General features: G+C 40.2%; 1 protein-coding gene and 4 non-coding genes across 5 annotated transcripts; all 5 read left to right on the forward strand.

Moving 5' to 3' along the window:
• The first annotated feature begins 61 nt into the window (after window positions 1-61).
• TRNAF-GAA (transfer RNA phenylalanine (anticodon GAA)) lies at window positions 62-134 on the forward strand. The gene has a single exon. It is a non-coding gene; the product is annotated as a tRNA-Phe (tRNA).
• Window positions 135-256: 122 nt separating this feature from the next.
• On the forward strand, window positions 257-329 carry TRNAF-GAA (transfer RNA phenylalanine (anticodon GAA)). Its single transcript has one exon. It is a non-coding gene; the product is annotated as a tRNA-Phe (tRNA).
• Window positions 330-1488: 1159 nt separating this feature from the next.
• On the forward strand, window positions 1489-2190 carry LOC145688816 (uncharacterized). Its single transcript, XM_081762989.1, has one exon. The coding sequence runs from the start codon at window positions 1489-1491 to the stop codon at window positions 2188-2190; it is 702 nt and encodes a 233-aa protein (XP_081619115.1).
• An 8921-nt stretch (window positions 2191-11111) lies between these two features.
• Window positions 11112-11184, forward strand: TRNAF-GAA (transfer RNA phenylalanine (anticodon GAA)). Its single transcript has one exon. It is a non-coding gene; the product is annotated as a tRNA-Phe (tRNA).
• Window positions 11185-16591: 5407 nt separating this feature from the next.
• Window positions 16592-16664, forward strand: TRNAF-GAA (transfer RNA phenylalanine (anticodon GAA)). Its single transcript has one exon. It is a non-coding gene; the product is annotated as a tRNA-Phe (tRNA).
• The last annotated feature ends 3441 nt before the right edge of the window (window positions 16665-20105 follow it).

The following is a 20105-nucleotide window of genomic DNA, read 5'->3' on the forward strand; positions in this document are numbered from 1 at the left end:
CTGAGATTAGGGTATTTTTACTTTTCAAGTCTACCCCGATTTCCACAACAACGTGCACCCAGCCGAAATAGCTCAGTTGGGAGAGCGTTAGACTGAAGATCTAAAGGTCCCTGGTTCGATCCCGGGTTTCGGCATTCACTTTTTATTTTACTTGAAAGTGTGTTCTTTTCCATTCTTGTATGATACTCATGTAACTGAGATTAGGGTATTTCTACTTTTCAAGTCTACCCCCGATTTCCACAACAACGTGCGCCCAGCCGAAATAGCTCAGTTGGGAGAGCGTTAGACTGAAGATCTAAAGGTCCCTGGTTCGATCCCGGGTTTCGGCATTCACTTTTTATTTTACTTGAAAGTGTGTTCTTTTCCATTCTTGTATGATACTCACGTAACTTAGATTAGGGTATTTCTACTTTTCAAGTCTACCCCCGATTTCCACAACAACGTGCACCCAGCCGAAATAGCTCAGTTGGGAGAGCGTTAGACTGAAGATAGAATTCGCGCTGTGAACGTGGTCGAGTAAACACGTTCTCTGTGCTCTCTGCTGCTACGCTTGTGTTGTGTGAACTGAGTCAAACTCACCCATTAAGTGAAGCATTTTTTTCTTTTTTTCGTGTTATTTTTCACTGTCATTTTGTGGATCTTTCGGCGACAGTTTTGGTGTTTTTTTCCTGGTTTGTGACTGCGAATAACTTGAATATGTCTACACGTCGAGTGAATACATTGAAATTTGATTTCGGAGCGGTTAGCCAGCGGCCTACCTCTCTGACAATTCATGAATGGTTATATGATCGTTTTGCCTTTCCTGTTGAACAGGTTTTGAGTCTTGAACTGGATATTTACCGTAAGTGTGTGTTCCTCAAACTTTCGTCTCTCGCGTTATGTGAACAAGTTTTGAATGACACTAGTGGTGTAGTTCAATTTACTGATCCCTCAGGCACATATGATATAAGGATTCCTTGGGCTGATACTCAGGTTGTTACTGTGCGCTTACATGTAATTCCTATGGAACTCTCCAATGACACCATTAAGGATGTTATGAGTCAGTATGGTACTATTTATAATATCCATGATGAACTATATTCTAGTGACCATGTTTACCAAATTCGAACTGGGAGGAAATTATTACGAATGGAATTAAAGAAATCGATTCCATCATTCGTACTGATTCAACAGCACCGTTACTGGGTCACTTATCCTGGACAGGAGAAAACTTGCATACGGTGTCACACTACCCAGCATTTACATTCAAAGTGTCCCCAACGGGATAGGATGGATTTCATGGCTAGTGGTTAGACGTGCACGTATCGCGCTCCGTGTTTTTCATGCCATAAAGTTCAGTGGAAGAAGTGTTTCGCAACAATCTGTGTTTCCATAGTTCAGTTATAGATAGAAGAACAATATAACGTTTTCTTATCTAGTGAAAATCTTGTATAAATATTACTTTTCTAATTTACAGTTATTTTGTTTGTACGAATTCTTTACAATACAATGGCTCCCTCTAAGGCTATCAAAGGGTCCCAAGGAAACAGTGCGCTCGAAGCAGAGAAAAAGGACTTCGTGCGGCAAATCTGCGAAGAAGTCAAGTCAGTGGTGCAAACCCCTGAAATTTTAAAACTAATCGTAGATTCAATAATTGAATCAGTTACGAAAGTAGTGGTGGCAAGACTGGAAGAAACTCTTAAGTTTAATTCTGAAGAAGTGCATGACCTTCGGAAAGAGCTAAAGAACAAGGACGCAGAAATTAGTGGTCTGCAAGAGAAGATTGTGGAACTGAAGCAATACCAGCGGAGGGAAAACCTTCGGATCTTCGGAATACCGGAAGGAAGTAATGAAGATACTGACACTATAGCCATCAAATTGTTTGAAGAGCGGCTAGGTGTTCCCATGGACATAAACGACATTAGTCGAAGTCACAGGATTGGACCCAAATTAGAGGGAAAACCACGTCCAATAATTGTCAAGTTTGCAAGCTACCGAACCAGGGCTAAGGTGTTCAGCAATAAAAGAAAACTGAAGGGCTCCAACATCACCATCAAAGAAGACTTGTGCCATCATCGACTGGAATTGTTGCGTTCTGCAGTTCAGAAATATGGTTACAAGCAGGTGTATACTCAAGACGGAAAGATAGTTGTCCTTAAAAACGGAACTAGACATTTCGTCTCTACCAAGGCCGAACTTAACAGCTTGTGAGGACACAGAAATAGCGAATATCTCCAACAGTTAGCGGCATAATATCGCAGCACGGAACGTGTACATATTGTACTGTGTGTGATATGTTAGAGATTTGTTTTTCTTTTACTATTTTATTAATACATATATCCCCTTTTGTTAAATGTATATCCAAGTATGTATATTGTGTGCATCTGAATTGTTTGTGTGCGTGTGCGTGTGTTTCAACGTCCTATATCTATTTATGTGTGCATACTTGTCAGTGTTTAAATTCTACAATACACAGAAGCGATAACTGCAGTAGCTATGTGATTCATGAGCTTTATATTTATCTGACAATATTTTCAACAAGTATGGTGTGCTCGCTTTTTTCTGAAAAGTGTGTGGTTGTGTTGCTATTTTTATTTGTCGGCAATATTTTGTGTTGGATGTGTTTATCAATGATGCGTTTACATGCATTTGTCAAGCTCAATACGAGTGTAGCTTCTAGTGATTCTAATGTGGGAATGGATACAAAAGTGTCCCCTCCCATCATCAGCACAGGAAGACCTCCCTGTCTCTGCGTTCTTTCACCCCTGTTGTTTCCAGTTTCGGCTCGCCTCCTCCTCAAGGTCAGTGCTAAGTTTTTTATTTTCTTCTTTCTCTCAGCCCCCAAGTTACCAATAGCCACTCCGTTTCGGGAAGAGCAAGCAAGAGCCTCGTTGAGACACAATCCGCATGTTATAAGGCAATGTATTTTTTTTAACATAACCAACAAGGAAACAGTAAATCTTTATTCTATAGTCTTTTCGTTTTCTCTAGTCTTTCTGTTTTTCCGCAGTACCTGCCATTGAAATATTCAATATTACATGAGTACAATGACTGACAATATAAGCAACAAACATAGCCCCTCTTCATTCGTTTTAACCAACCTAAATAAAATATGTCCCTCTGTTTTCGAAGACAATGAACCTTCACAGCTACCCGATCTCCAAGTGTCTCACGAAGGCCCTCAGTATTTATTGCAAACAGAACTTAATAAACCGAAGCTACCAACGTTCAATGCTGTGCACATTAATGCGCAGAGCCTTGTCAGACATTATACTGAGTTCGAGGTTATTTTTCATTCCGTTGAGAACTTGCATGCAATATTAGTTTCCGAGACTTGGTTAAAGCCAACTCTTTCTAATGATCTGGTATTGTTAAATAACTTCAAAATTATCCGAAACGATCGCATTAACAAAGGTGGTGGTGGGGTTGCAATCTTTCTGCGAAATGACATTGACGCAAAAATTCTTTGTCAATCAGGTGGTCATTATAGCTTCGAATCTGAGTACATCATAGTTGAGATATCTATTGAGAACCAAAAATTGCTTTTGGCTTGTGTGTACCGCCCACCAGGGGCATCATTTAAGAATTTCGAAGAAGATATTTCTCGTATCTCACCACTTTATATGCATAGTCTCATACTTGGGGACATGAACTTTGATTTATTGTCCACTAAACGTGAAGTAGAAACATTCCGCGAGATTACTACATCCTTAAATTTTTCCATCTGTCCGCTCGAAGCTACGTTTCATACTACCACCTCAGATTCACTTCTTGACTTAATCTTAACTTCCGACATTGATAGAGTTCTTCATTTCGGTCAATTTTCAGTACCTGGCATTTCGCGTCATGATCTTTGTTTGCTATTCTATTAAGACTCCCAAATTCAAGCCTAAAGTTGTTTTATACAGAGATTTAGCCAACATTAACAATGAAGCACTCTTGCGTGATGCTGCGTTATTGCCTTGGCATCTAATAAGTTCTTTTCCTTCTGTGGATGACCAACTATCTTATTTCAATGAGTTAATATTTTATCTTCTGAACATTCATGCCCCCTTGAGAGAAAAACGTGTTTCTCGTTCTCCTTCGCCCTGGATTACAGATGAAATTCGAAGTTTAATGGCTTGTCGCGACAGAGCGTATAGTAAATTTAAGAAAGCACGTAAATTGAATCTACCCAACTTAAATGACAAATTTGAGGAATATAGGATCCTTAGAAATAGATGTAATCAAGTCGTGCGTAATGCGAAATTAAAATTTTCCTACACCCTGTTTGAGAACAAGAATCCCTCCCATCTTTGGAGAAATTTGAAGCTACTTGGCATTCGTAGCAGTAAAAGAGTCCAGCCGGATGTAGCTGCTCCTTTCTCTGCTGATTATCTTAACAATTATTTCTGTAGAATTGATAGTTCTAGCTCACAGATAAATGCAAGATCTGATAATACAGGACAAATCCCTAATTTTGAAGAAAATGTTTTCTCTTTCACTTGTGTCACCCCACATGATGTAATGAAAGCGATTAAGAGGATAAAATCCACTGCTATAGGTGCTGATGAAATAAGCATAACATTGATCAAGAAAATATTACCCTTCGTCCTCTCCCCAATTACCAATTTATTTAATCTTTCCCTTACTACCGGAACATTCCCAGTCTTGTGGAAGACAGCACGAGTCCTGCCTCTCCCTAAGACTAAGGATGTCCGATCTGCAGAAGACTTAAGGCCTATTTCAATATTACCTGCCCTATCTAAAGCTCTTGAATATATTGTAAGTGATCAAATATGTGAGCACCTTCGAACTTATAACCTTTTAGACACTTTTCAATCCGGGTTTCGTAAACATTGCAGCACTTCTACAGCCCTTACTAGTATTACTGATGATATACGTTCTGCTTTGGACAAGAGAGAGATAACCATACTTACCTTACTGGATTATAGCAAAGCATTCCAGTCAGTAAACCATGACATTTTGCTACAGAAACTTGTACAAAAATTTAGTTTCTCTACTTCAGCTGCTAAGTGGGTCCAAAATTACTTATGCGACCGAAAACAGTATGTGGTGGTTGCCAACTTAGTTTCTGGTCAGCGTAACCTTCCTTGTGGGGTTCCTCAAGGTAGTGTTTTAGGGCCTCTTCTTTTCTGCCTTTATATTAATGACTTAGCACAATCTCTAAAACACTGTAAGTATCACATGTATGCGGACGATGTTCAATTGTATCTATCTTCTTCACCAAAGCAAATAGATACTTGTATAACAAAGATGAACGAAGACTTGAGTAATTTGGCTAAATGGTCAGCAGATAATTGTTTGATTATAAATCCAGTCAAATCAAAGTCAATTTTAATTACTTCCAAACGTGCAACGACATTAATAGATGCTTCACTTGTTCCCAATATAACTTTAGAAGGCGTAAATATTCCCTTCTCTTCCTCTGTGAAAAATCTTGGCGTCATACTTAACAAATATTTAACTTGGTCCGATCAAATTAACGCATCATGCAAGAAGGCTTTTGGAATTCTTCATTCTCTCAGCAAGTTAAAAAACTTTTTACCAACACAGTTGAAAAAAACTCTTGTTCAAACCCTAGTGATACCACATTTGGAGTACTGTGACACCGCCTTAACTGACGCTGATATACATTTACAAAAGCGTTTGCAGCGAGTACAAAATGCTTGTATACGTTTTATTTTTAACTTAAAATTCTCTAATCATGTTACGCCATTCTTTGAAAAGCTGCAATGGCTGAAGATGCAGCAACGGCGAAAATTGCACTCGTTGGTACTGCTGTATAAAACACTTACTTTTACAGAACCTTCCTATCTTCTAAAACATCTTAATTTTTTAAGCGATTACCACGAGAGGGACACAAGATCACGTTTTAATAGCCAACTTGCAATTCCTATTCATAGATCAACTTATTCCTCCAAATCATTTATAATTTCAACGTGTCGTGATTGGAATACTTTGCCAACCTCGGTACGTGAGTCAAAATCTTTAGCATCTTTTAAAAGAGCAGTTTATAATTTATTATTATCGAAGCAGGGTTGAATGGACACAGAGACAGAAGAGCCAATAGAGAAGCTTGTCATAAAGATATGAAACCCAACACTTATTACATATTATAACATGTATGTACTTTCGTGTAGCAGTATATTATATTTGTGTGTGTGTTTGTGTGTGTGTGTGTGTGTGTTCAAGTGACAGTCTGTTTCTTGTGTGTATTTTTTTTTACTTTCTAACTTTTTTTTTCTTTTGCTATTCTTAGCTATATCCTTTGATTTTTCAATTTTGTGTCATGTTTAGGTGGTAGATAAGGCTACATATAGCCTTAACCTCGACATGTAAAATAAGTCAAAATAAATAAATAAATAAATAAATAAACGTCCCAATAACGCACCTCGCAGTTCTAATAGTTATGCGGGTAAATTGGTCCCTTCTACTACTACTAGTTTGGATGCTGCAGTGAATTCTTTTGTTCCTCGATTCTCCAGCCTACCAGTGACGTCTCAGGATCGGGTTCCCAACCTATTGCAATCTGAGGCACCTCAGTCCCATCAGATTTCCATGGACATTAATGTTCCTAAAACAACAGATAATCTTCATGAGCACCATGCACCTCGTCTTCAGGATAGCGACTACCCCCCTCTCCCCTCTGTTGTCATCCCTCCGGACGATGTTTCTTCAGTTCCGTCTGTCGCACAGCGCAGCTCATCAACCTCTGTCGATGATCGTCCACCGATAGTCTCCTCATCCTTGTCATTTTTGGTCGTCAGTGATTCTCCGCATACTTGTGCTACAGCGGTGTCAACTCCCGACGTCCGATTGGCCCCTGCGATTTCTTCGGCTTTACCCACCACAGGTATGACGACCAGTGATAGTGCGTTCAGTGCACGAACTCTCCCTTCTGTGAATGTTTTGCCAATTTCTACCAGCTCTATGGCGCCGGCTGTCTCTGTGGTTTCCTGCGTGCTCGGACCTGGCAACCCAGAAAGTGTCGATGGTGAGAACGATTTGTCACCTTCCACTGTTACTACTGTTCCTTCTCCTCTCGTTGTGGAACCTCCAGTTGTGGGCGCTAGTGTGAACTCTCCTACTTCTGCTTCTGGTACTGGCGAACGGTCTCGAATTAAACGTTCGAGGCGCCAAGACCTCAGTGACAAACTGTTCAAGAAAAATAAAGAAGAGGCTGAGATCCTTCCTGACGTTGATATTCCAATTGTCACTGCTGCTATTGACTCTCAACCAGATGATTCCTCGCAGAATCAACTCTGATGCTGTTTTTCTTTGGCACATTTCTTGATACTGATGTTTGCCTTTTGTGTGTGTGTATTGCAGTGCTAGTGCTAAGTGCGAATTGTGACAAGTGTGTTATTGTTTGCCTCCTTTATTTTAATCTCTGTGCTCCGCCCTTGTTTTTAGTGCCTATTTGAAAGTTCTGTGATGTGAGCGTGCCTGGCATGCACACTTCTCATTTCTCTGTATGGTTCCTTCTTGTTTCAATGACATTGAAGATTGCCACTATTAATATTAATAATTTACACAGTAATACCAAGCTATTCTCGCTGCGTGACTTTTTACAACAAGCACATATTGATATAGCATTATTGCAAGAAGTTGGATTGGAAGTGTTAGACCTTGGTCCTAATTTTACTGTTTACAATAATTTTACTGGCACTGGCACTGGCACGGCAATTGTTGCTCAGCATCATGTTCAGTTTTCCCCTATATTACTACACCCAACTGGCCGTATTATCAGTGGTCGGCTCGGTAATATTCACCTTCTCAATCTGTATGCTCCTAGTGGCTCTCAGGCACGTGTGGCTCGTAACAATTTCTTTGCATCTGATGTGGCTTCCTGCATTCTCCCCAACAGTGACATGGTTCTTCTTGCTGGTGATTTTAACTGTGTTTTAAATCCTGGAGACCAGTCTCCGGGGTTTAATTATAGTCCGACCCTGCAGGAGTTAACACAAGGTCTTCATCTCCAAGATAGCTGGCTGTCTACCTCTCCACGTCACCAAGCCTTTACTTATGTTAGCCGTAACAGTGCTTCTCGCATCGACCGCATGTACATGTGTCCCATGCTCATTCGCAACATATTTGACGCTGAAATTGTGCCTACCATATTTTCTGATCATTGTGCTTATATTGTTACCTTGCGTATACCTGATGTCAAGGTTGAACGCGGGCCTGGTTATTGGCATTTTAATACTTCTCTTCTTGAGGATAACGAATTTTGCGAATCCTTTATGACCAAGTGGACGAAGTGGTTAACCCAGCAGAGACATTTTCGGACTGTTACTGATTGGTGGTATCAATATCTCAAACCACGTGTTGCCAGCTTTTGTCGCTGGTATTGTGCTGAGCGGGAGCGTGATCACCGAACTCTTTTCCATTTCTACTATCGTTGTTTGGCTGATGCTAAAAGTGCTGTTCTACATAACCCTTCTGCCTTACCTCTCATGAAGCAGTATCAAGCTAAATTGTTGTGTCTGACCCGCCGTCGCATGGAAGGAACGAAAATCCGCAGCAAATCTACAGTCATCGACCCTCAAGAAGAACCGTCGCTCTACCATGTCTTGGCAGAATATAAACGAGGTACACGCAAATATATTGAGAACATCAAGGATGACGAAGGCAACATCCACCATACTTTTGCAGGTATTAAGCGGACTTTTTACACCTATTACTCCACCTTATATGGCACATCGGACACCGTTGACATACCATCTTCCTTCTTAGATCGCCTCCCATGTGTGCTCGATCAACGTGAAGCGCAATCACTGGAAACTCCATTCACCAAAGAAGAGGTGCAAACCGCAATTATGAGTGCTTCGTCTGGAAAATCTGGAATTGATGGCCTTCTGGCTGAGTGGTACAAACGTTTCTTTCCACTTATTGGTGATACCTTAACTGCTATAGTGAACGAACATTTTGCTCCTGCTGCAAGGACCCCGTATAAAGCTGCTGGCGTGACTATCTTTTTACCGAAGCAATCACATCCTACTACCGTTTCCCATTACAGGCCAATCACCTTGCTGAATTTTGACTACAAGATTCTCGCTCGCTGCTTGAACAACCGCTTACGCCCCTATTTAGCCAAGTTAGTGGGTCCTCACCAATATCCGTGTGTTGAAAACAAGAAGATCTACCATCTTTTACAGTGCATTCGTGACGTTATTGCTACCCTTGAAGACTCTTCTGCCTGTCATGCTCTCCTGTCACTTGATTTCCATCAAGCCTTTGACCGCGTACGTCATGATTACTTGTGACGTATACTCTCCACCTTAGGTCTCGGTGAGCAGTTCATTCGCTGGATTCGTATCTTGTACGACAATGCTCAAAGTAAACTTAAAATCAATGGATTTCTCACTGAGCCTGTGCGTATCAAACGAAGTGTGCGTCAAGGGTGCCCATTGAGTATGAGCTTGTTTGCCATTTCTCTTTGCCCTCTTCTTTATAGTATTCATGCTCGTCTCTCCGGCCTTTCCCTTCATGGTCATACCTTACGAGTCTGCAGTTATGCTGATGATGTGACAGTTTTCATCCACGATTGCAGTGATATTCGCACCCTTGATACCTATTTGATGGAATACACCGCCTTATCTGGCGCTCAGATCAATCAGTCGAAAACTAAGCTTTTGCTCCTTGGCACACAAGCTTCTTCTGAGTATCCACCTATCTCTAACGTAGTGCCTCAGTTAAAAATCTTGGGCATCACATTTTCCTCTACCATGTCTGAAACAGTCCATGTGAACTATAAGATACTCGTAAACAACATCCGGCATATTCTCCAGTCTCATCGTTCACGCCAGCTGTGCTTATTGTCTCGGATATACTTTCTGAATACTTATGCTCTATCCAAATTGTGGTATGTGTGTCAGCTGCTTCCTATGCCCAGTGATATTGCTCAACGCATTACGAGTGTTGTTAATTGGTTTCTTTGGCATGGTCACGTCTTTAGAGTTAAGTATCCCTTCACATGCCTCTCACCAAAAGCTGGTGGTCTCAACCTTATCCACGTCGGTCTGAAAGCTCGGGCTTTGTTTCTGCTCCGAGGCTTCCAGAGCCTTACAACCAGCCTTACGGGAATCAGCCATGCCCTTCTTTCTTACTGTCATGACACTGTCTCATATACATTTCCACTTAATGTCTGCCATATCCCTTATATTTATTGGTATTATAGTGATGTTATTTGTTCCTATGCTTATATGACTGCCGGTCTGACGGCTGCGTTGCCTAGTTCAGTGAAAGACTTGTATCAGTATTTACTTAGCCAACTTTCTCTCCCTCCTCATCGCCTCTACGAAAAGCACCCCGCACGACAATGGACGAGAGTATGGAATAATATCTTTGCCTCTCACCTTTCTGCACCGACAATCTCGAGTTGGTACGCTGTGGTGAACGACCTTGTGGACACTCGTGCTAAACGACATCGCTTACATTTCAGTGACAGTGCCCTTTGTATCAAGTGTGGTCGTGTCGATGATTTGGAACATCGATTAACAATTTGTTGTAATGCAGCTCATATTTGGGCGAAGTTTCAACGAATGATCAGTACTATTTGCCGTACAGTGCCAGCTTCTGTTACCAGTGATCTCGTCTTATTTCCTGATTTCCGTCTCTTTCCCAGCGCTAAACACAACTCAGTGCTGTGGTTAATATCGAGAACTATACATTATATCCTTACTCCTGAGTTACGCCGTATCACCGAATACCAGGATTACTTGTATACCAGATATAGACATTTTCCACCAACCAGAAGAAAAACCTATTTGCACATTTCCTCGATGTAGCTCTTGTTCAAGCTTATAACTAACGCCCTGACCTTGGACGTTCTACCACTATGTAATCGTACATTCTGATCTCTGTCACTCTACTAATAGAAAACAAGGAACTGTTCTCTGATACTCATGTAATCTGACTGAACTTTATGATTTATATGTAACTCTACTGTAATAAAGAAAATGAAAAAAAGAAGATCCAAAGGTCCCTGGTTCGATCCCGGGTTTCGGCATTCACTTTTTATTTTACTTGAAAGTGTGTTCTTTTCCATTCTTGTATGATACGTAACTGAGATTAGGGTATTTCTACTTTTCAAGTCTACCCCCGATTTCCACAACAACGTGCACCCAGCCGAAATAGCTCAGTTGGGAGAGCGTTAGACTGAAGATCTAAAGGTCCCTGGTTCGATCCCGGATTTCGGCATTCACTTTTTATTTTACTTGAAAGTGTGTTCTTTTCCATTCTTGTATGATACTCACGTAACTGAGATTAGGGTATTTCTACTTTTCAAGTCTACCCCGATTTCCACAACAACGTGCACCCAGCCGAAATAGCTCTCATACTGTGTTTGCTTGTTGAAGTGAGTAGACGTGTCTTCGCTCTGTGCAACAAGCTCTGACGTGTTTACTTTCAACGCTGCCTTCCTTAGCAATCAGGTTTGCTGTTGTTTTTTTCTTTCTTTCTTTTTTTCTGTGTTCTTTTTGTGAGTGAATTAGTTGAATGAACCATGTTGTTAAAAAGGGTAAATACTCTTAAATATGATTTTGGTGGTGTTTCGCAGCGACCAAGCACCTTGAGTTTGCATCAGTGGCTCAGTGATAACTTCAAGTTTACTGTTGATGATGTATTAAGTATCGAAATGGATGTTTATCGCAAATTGTTATATGTGAAACTTCGTACCGAAGAGCTTTGTGAATCAGTTTTGCGTACTTCTGACGACGGAACTGTATACTATAGTGATACAGATGGGAACCATCCAGTACCAGTTTTGTGGGCCGATGTGCAAATTGTAACCGTTAAGTTGCTTTGTACGCCAATGGAACTTGATGATGCTGAAATTAGAAGAGTTCTTGGGGACTATGGTGTTATTTCTAAAATTTCAGATGAACTTTATTCTGCTGATCATGTTTACCCTATACGAACCGGGCGTAAATTGATACGAATGGAAGTGAAACGACCTATTCCATCGTTTGTTGTAATCCAAGGACAAAAGTTTTGTGTTACGTACCCCAATCAGACCCGTACATGCCTCAGGGGCAATGGGGCACATATGTATTCTAATTGCCCCCTTAGAGTTCCCAGTGATCCCAACAGTTATGCAGCTAAGGTAGCCCCTACACTTCGCACTAATAATTCTGCAGATCGTCTCATGCCTAAATTTGACAGTTTTCCCATTACTTCCCGCCCTTGGAACAAACCCACCATCAGTGTATCATGCTCATCTGACCCAAGTGTGCCTACAGTAGATGCAACTCAATTTCCGGAACTACCAACTACGAATGTTTCCTGTGAGCCGAACAATGCTACTAGTGTCTCTTCAGAATTGCCTGTACGTGCGTGTCCTAATCCTTCCACAGAAAAAACAGAAGCCCCACAGCAGTTACCAATTACATCTGATGCCCACTTGTCTAATTGTGTTACGAATGTTGAACCAGTTTCTGGAGAACATGACTTCTCATCGATTACGTCGGCTTCTACGATCGTTCATCGTAACGAGTGCTGTACTTCTGGTTCCCAGGACAATTGTAGTTCGTCTGAGGATATGCTTCGTGCACCATCCACCCCATCCCCGCCTAGTGAGATGCAGGTGCTTCTCCTATCACGGACTTCAATGCAATTACTGACGAAAATCGAAATCGCCGCAAGCGTTCCAAACGTAATGAACTGAGTCAAAAACTGTTTAAGAAGTGTGAAAATGACCCGACCACATCTATTGTATCTACAAATATTGATACTATGTCATGATATCATGTTGATGTATGCGTTATGTGTCAATGGCTCCAGATCAATTGTGTTACGATCAGTTAGTATCTCCTATACTGCGTTAGATTGACTTGTATGCCATTCCGATGTTCTACGCTTCCCTTCACAGTTTTACTTGTTTTTAATTATGCTCTTATCTTTATTTTCTTCGCTCTTTCTTTTGTATTGGTGGTGTTATGTGCTTTCTAGTGTGATGATGCTTAAAATTGCTACGATTAACATTAATAACTTGCAAAGTTCTGCCAAACAATCTGCACTACGTGACTTTTTGCATGTAGAGGGTATTGATGTTGCTCTTTTACAAGAAGTTGGTCTTTTTGAACTGAATCTCGGTCCAACCTATACTGTAGAAAATAATTTTGACAATAGTGGCACAGGTACAGCGATTGTTTTTCGCGATTCAACAAGTTTCTCTTCTCCTGTGTTCCATCCGTCCGCTCGAATCATACGTGGTAACCTAGGCGATATCAATCTTGTCAATTTTTATTCTCCGAGTGGTTCACAAGCTTGAACCAGGCGAAATACCTTCTTTTCCCAGGACGTTGCACTGTCGCTTGGATCCAATGTTGAAAGGTTAATTTTGGCGGGAGATTACAATTGCGTTTTAAGGCCTGAAGATCAAACGCCGGGATTTAACTACTGCCATGCTCTCCAGGAATTAGTGACTGGACTTCATTTACGAGACACATGGATCTGTCTGAAGCCGCAAGCACGGGATTACACCTACTTATCACACCAGAGTGCGTCACGCCTTGACCGCATATATGTATCTCCCGTATTGGTGCCCTGCATTAAGCAAGTTGAAATTGCCCCCACCTCCTTTTCTGATCACTCAGCTTATATTGTATCCTTCACCGTTCCTGATCTAACTGTTGAACGAGGTCGCGGTTATTGGCAATTCAACGCATCGTTATTGGAAGACGATCAATTTTGTGCTGAGTTTCAATCCAAATGGCATTACTGGCTTAGACAACGTCAATACTTTCCTACTGTTAGTGATTGGTGGCATGCTTATTTCAAACCACGATTTGCAAGTTTCTGTCGGTGGTACTCAGCTGAAAAGTCCAGAGATCTTCGTAATCTGCTTTACTTTTATACCAGGTGTTTGCGCGAAGCTCGATGTGCTGCTGTTTCTGACTTCACTATGTTCTCTCAGGTTAAGCGTTATCAAGCCTTGCTTCTCAATTTGCATCGCCGCCGTATAGCAGGTATCAAGGTCAGAAGCAAGGTTCCAATAATAGATGCTGATGAAGAGCCATCATTACATCATATTCTCAAAGAAATCAAACGAGGCCAAGGAAAATGGATCCATCGAATCACAGATGACGAAGGACATCTTCATCAGGATGCTGCTTCCATTAAACATGTGTTTTGGTTGCACTACTCCAAACTTTATGGTATGGCTAACATTACTCCAACGTCTGAGGAATTTTCTACACCACCCTCTGTTCTTCTTGATGATGCTGCACAGCAATCTCTTGTTCGCCCTTTTAGTATTGAAGAGGTACAGCACGCTGTCCTTGCAGCTCCCAAAGGTAAATCTCCAGGGCTCGATGGAATCTCTGCAGAATGGTATGTCAAGTTTTTCCCTCTCATTGGTGAAATACTGACCTGTATCGTTAACGAGTATTTCAGTACTAACCCACAGCGACTGTATCGTAGCCCAGGTGGTACAGTATTTATACCTAAGCAAGCATATCCCACAAGTGTTAATCATTATCGCCCTATCACTCTCCTCAATTGTGATTACAAGTTACTTGCCCGTTGTTTGAACAATAGACTCAGACTCTATATTGATATTCTCGCTGGACCATTTCAATATGCAAGAGTAGGTGTGAAGAAAATATACCACGTACTTCAAACTATTCGAGATGTTATCGCAAATTTTCAGACTCACACTACTAGTCATGCCTTGCTTGCCTTAGATTTTAACCAAGCCTTTGATCGTGTAGATCACAATTATTTGTGGTCACTAATGAAGCATATGAACGTTGGAGACTTATTTGTTCGTTGGATTCGCGTCCTGTATGATGATGCGCAATCAAAATTAAAAATCAATGGGTTCCTTACTACACCTTTTCAACTCAAACGCAGCGTCAGGCAAGGATGTCCATTAAGCATGACTCTTTTTGTCATTTCTATCTGTCCCCTACCATACAGAATTGCCGAGCGTATCCAAGACCTTAATATTTGTAATGTTCCTGTCAAGGTGTATAGTTTTGCTGATGATGTGCATGTTTTCCTTCGTGATCCACAGGATTTAGCAATAGTTGAAGACTGCGTTCAAGAGTATTCTGAACAGCCAGGAGCACTTCTTAATAGACTGAAAACGAACCTCCTGCCGTTAGGAAATGGTTCTACAACTGCATTTATAAATTTTCCTCAAGTAGTGAAGAGTATGAAAGTACTTGGCATTTATTTTTCCTGTAACTTGCATGAGAGTATAGCCAAAAATTTTGACGATGTTTTTCTGAAGATAAGATCTGTTTTACATCAGCATAGATCTCGTAACCTCTCGTTGATATCTAGGGTCTACTTTGTAAATACATATGCCTTTTCCAAGTTGTGGTACATCTGTCAAATTCTGCCTATGCCTACACCTTACATTCAGAAGTTCACCAGCATTGCTAACTGGTTTGTGTGGACAGGTATGATTTTTCGAGTACGCTATCCAATTCCATGTCTACCATACAGTGCCTGGGGACTAAACCTTCTACATGTTTCCAGCAAAACGAAAGCCTTATTTTCTCACCGGGGATTCCAAAACATTCAAGGTATTGGAGATCACCTCAGCACTACGCTCCTTCCGTCTCTCCTAGCTACTAATGATGGATTACTACCAGTGAACTTATCTATGATTCCTACCGATTTCTGGTATTTTAAAGATGTCATATGTAATTATTTTTATTTGTCTGTGAGTGGCCTGCAAAACTTACCTCAAACAGTAAAACTTCTCTATAAATTGTTTCTACACGAACAACCCAGCGAAAGTCATCATATAATTTCCAAATTCCCATCTGCGAATTGGCAACGTATTTGGAGGAACATTTCATGTAATTTTGTGTCCACCTCAGCTCGTTCGTTATGGTACAGATCTGTTAATAACATAATAGATACTAAGGCTAAACGGCATCATCTTCAAATTACAGATGACAACCAATGTCATATTTGTGGGAAAGTTGATACTTTGGAACATCGTCTCACTACCTGCAACGAATCGCTCTCCGTTTGGAAAACTTATCGTGAAATGGTTCAGTACTTGTGTAAAATAAGCATGGATTGAATTACTGTTCAAATGATCATGTTTCCTGATTTTAGATTTTTTCCTACAGAGAAGCAAAATTCTGTTGTTTGGCTATCTGCTAATACTATAGAATTTATTCTGTCGCCTAGGTTACCTCAAGCACATCACACAAACAAGGATTTCCTTTGTTCACGATATGGTAAATTCCCACCACCAAGAAAGAAAAAACTCTTTGCACATTACCTCAACTACTTATTGTATGGACGCCCGCTATAATTGACATGTAATTTTTTTTTTAATTTCCCCTACTATACATTGACTTTGTACCAATGTACACAGTGTGTACCAATATGTAACTTTATTTTTGTATTTTGATACAATATGTAACGTCAATTAGTAAAAATAAAAAGTGATTTAAAAAAGTTGGGAGAGTGTTAGACTGAAGATCTAAAGGTCCCTGGTTCGATCCCGGGTTTCGGCATTCACTTTTTATTTTACTTGAAAGTGTGTTCTTTTCCATTCTTGTATGATACTCACGTAACTGAGATTAGGGTATTTCTACTTTTCAAGTCTACCCCCGATTTCCACAACAACGTGCACCCAGCCGAAATAGCTCAGTTGGGAGAGCGTCAGACTGAAGATCTAAAGGTCCCTGGTTCGATCCCGGGTTTCGGCATTCACTTTTTATTTTACTTGAAAGTGTGTTCTTTTCCATTCTTGTATGATACTCACATAACTGAGATTAGCAAGAAATCTTTCTCCGTATATTATTAATAATGTTATCATAGTTTGAAATTTTTATAATTATTGCGACTTTAAGTAGAAAATTGATGTGTATTGATTAGATTTCTGTGCTTTCGGCATCTATGGTCACATTCGGCGATCACACTCTCCGGGGAATTGAAAAAAAATGAAATGCAATCTTCAAGCTTTACGTCCCACGATTATGCCGGCTAGGCTAAAGGAGACGGTGCTGATGAAAAATGAATAAAATTGTGGAATGAAGGAAGTGGGAGAACACAGTAAACCCCGAGAAAACCAACTCATACGGTGTTTTTCCACCACAAAATTTATCTGGCGTGAGCTGGGAACGAACCAGGGACCCCAAGCACCAGGGATGAACTCTCTACCACTGAGCCACCACAGCTCCACCGAGGAATTGCAATGGGAAGGAAGCAAGCGACCTGAGACCATTATGTTAGATACCATCTCGGCATTTACCTGATGTGAATGAGAAACCCCCCAAAAAAAAAAACTCATTAAAAATGACTGGCCTGAAAAAGCTGTTATGACTTTTCGACCAAGTGTCTCCACCGGAAATCGAATCCATAGCCGCTCGCAATGAAGAAGAGAGCGTTAGAGACTAAGCTACGTGGAACCACGAAAATTGAATTCTAGTGTCTCCGTATGAAAAAAAAAAAACTGTAGTTTTGAGTGCCTGAGGTAGTGATGGTTGTTGAAGGAAGTGACTTCGCTAAAAAAAAAATAATAAAAAATAAATAAAAAAATAAAAAAAAATAAACGTCAATGTATGATAAGGAAACTTATCCCTACGATGCACAGTGGGACAGATATGGGTCAATGTGAATAATCTGTTCTTTCTTACATAACGGTGCGTAGTTGCTAATGCATGTTGAACCAGATTGGGAACGTTCGAAGCTAGTCGTAATTCCACAGTTTCCGCATAGATGGCACTATTAAGCGTACAGGTACTTCCGTTACTCATTTTTGTTTTCTCTTGCAGAACTTTTTTTCACAGAAAATTTAAAAAAATCATGCATTGTAGTGTTATTTAATGTTATAATTCCTATCAACATGAATGGGTACATTATAGGTAAACTTCCTTCGTCAGTTTGAAGACATAAAACTTTAATTTATAAGGATGGGTCTTCCCTTAAGAACCATCAATGGTCTCAACAACAAACATATAAAAAATATATCAACAAACATATCTCAGATTTGGAACCAATAACCTCCATTTACACTTGCGTTTTCAATATTATGAAATGTCTCCCAGTGGTGTCGCCATAAATTCATTTTCAGGTGAAGACGGTGATTAATCTCAAAATAGCAGTTAAGGATCTTCACTACAGCGAAATTAAACTACCGCTAATTTTAGAATTTTCTGTAATATCTTTAAAACAAATAAAAATATTCGAAAAGCAGAAACGTAGTGAACTACACAATATTATTTTGCATGTGATACCGTTATCACAACTCATCTATCTGCTTTCGATTTGCAACTGTAGCATTCTCCTCAGGATACTCGTCAGAATATTGGTTAAACTAGCACCTTGTCTTGAAGCAACTTCATTAACCCTTAGTTGGTAACATCCAAAAAATAAGCTATAACAGTAATATCCGTCTTAGAGACGGACACACACAATTGAGACGTTTGAAGCCAAAGCCGTGTAAGTCAGTTTTCAATAAGGTTTAGTTACACCGAGAATTCATTTTACGTAACAAAATTCATTAACTGAATAGTGAAGCACGTCGTAATTCACTTGTGTATGTACCCATGAGTTCAATACAACATGCGTGACCGCTGAGAATCTATTTCTAAGCATATGTCTTGTAGAATTTTATCAACACAAATTTGCATCTCAATAGAATATGCCTTCTGACAATTAGAAATGATCTTATTAAAACAAACACACTGATGCTGGAGGATTCCTTCTTTTCCTTTGTTCACGAGTAGCTGTATCATCAAACCTAAGAGCAGCCAGCAAAACTTTACATCTTTTGAAAGACATAATTGTACGAAAAGCATGGAGTCCAGTGCAGTCAGTTGAAAAAACTGACACCAAGTTTTCAAGCACTGACTTAAAAATCTTAGCGTGACATAATTAAAATCTATTTCTGGATTGCTGACATGACGTGTTGTTGATAAATGATCTTGTTCAGGAACATAGGAATCATCGGATCTGTAATCATAATCAGTTTCTCATTACAGCCATCTGTAGTTGTTCTATAGCCAGTTGTAGTATAGCCCTACTCCTTTGTGGTATACCTTTTCTACTTGACATCTTAAAATATTGATTTTCGAAACGAAAGAAAACATACAAATATTAATAGTTGTCAGTATAAAGTAATATCCGTCACTTAGACGGACAAAATATATTACCTTTACAGTAATATCCGCTTGCAAGACGGCCTAGAATAACTTTATATACTTCGAAGTTTGCAACGATGAGCTAGACACGCGACCACCGGCACAAAACATCATAGTCAACCCACAACTAAAGCATAGGTGAACTATCAGATCAAACCGTGAATATGCGTACCAACTGTGAACAAAAAAATATCGTGTATCCGCCTGGGAGACGGATATTACCAACTAAGGGTTAAAAATGGTTGACTGGTACTCCATTGATTGGTCGAGACCAGGGAGGTCCAAAATGCTTAAGAAGAGAATCAACTACAGACGCAACGGAGATTAGTATAAAAGACCAAATTTGACGCCATTTTTGACCTAGATCTAATGGATATTGGAGAATATATTTTTAGCCATAGCTAGCAGGCGACTCAGAGTTCATTTAACGACTTTATATTTCTAGAGAAAAGCGGACTTAACGGGGTTTATTATAACATTCCCCATGTGATTCTGCGCAGGCCCGTATCCAGCGGGGTCTAGGGGTCCGGGTCCCCCTAAAATTTTCACGGTAGGCTTGCAAATGAACTATAATAAGGTTCGATCGGACCCCCCCCCTCTAACTTCAGCCGGGCTCCCCTACATTTTTGGGCTGGCTACCGGCCTGATTTTGCGTATTGTCGTTTTTTTCTTTTTCTTTTTTAAATGAAATCAAGGACGAATACCATATTTTCTGATGGACTTACTCCAATAAGCGATCAGGGAGTGATTTCGTTGAATTTGATTAGTGACATACTACCAAGCAGATCTGACTGAGTAGCTGCGTAATGACTAAAGACATTTTTAGTCATTCATTACGCTAATAGACTTGGTTATAGTGTCTCTTTCATTGAGCAAACCAATGAATGAATGTCGAATCGTAATCCATTACGCCAACCATTAATGTAGAAACAGTTGACATCAGCAGCATTTACATCAGCGACGAGACGAAGCTCGTTAACAATGTGCAAACAAATGAAATTTTAG

The sequence above is a fragment of the Thermobia domestica genome, chromosome 7, assembly GCF_964235325.1.
Source record: "Thermobia domestica chromosome 7, izTheDome1.hap1.1, whole genome shotgun sequence".
Classification (NCBI taxonomy): domain Eukaryota; kingdom Metazoa; phylum Arthropoda; class Insecta; order Zygentoma; family Lepismatidae; genus Thermobia; species Thermobia domestica.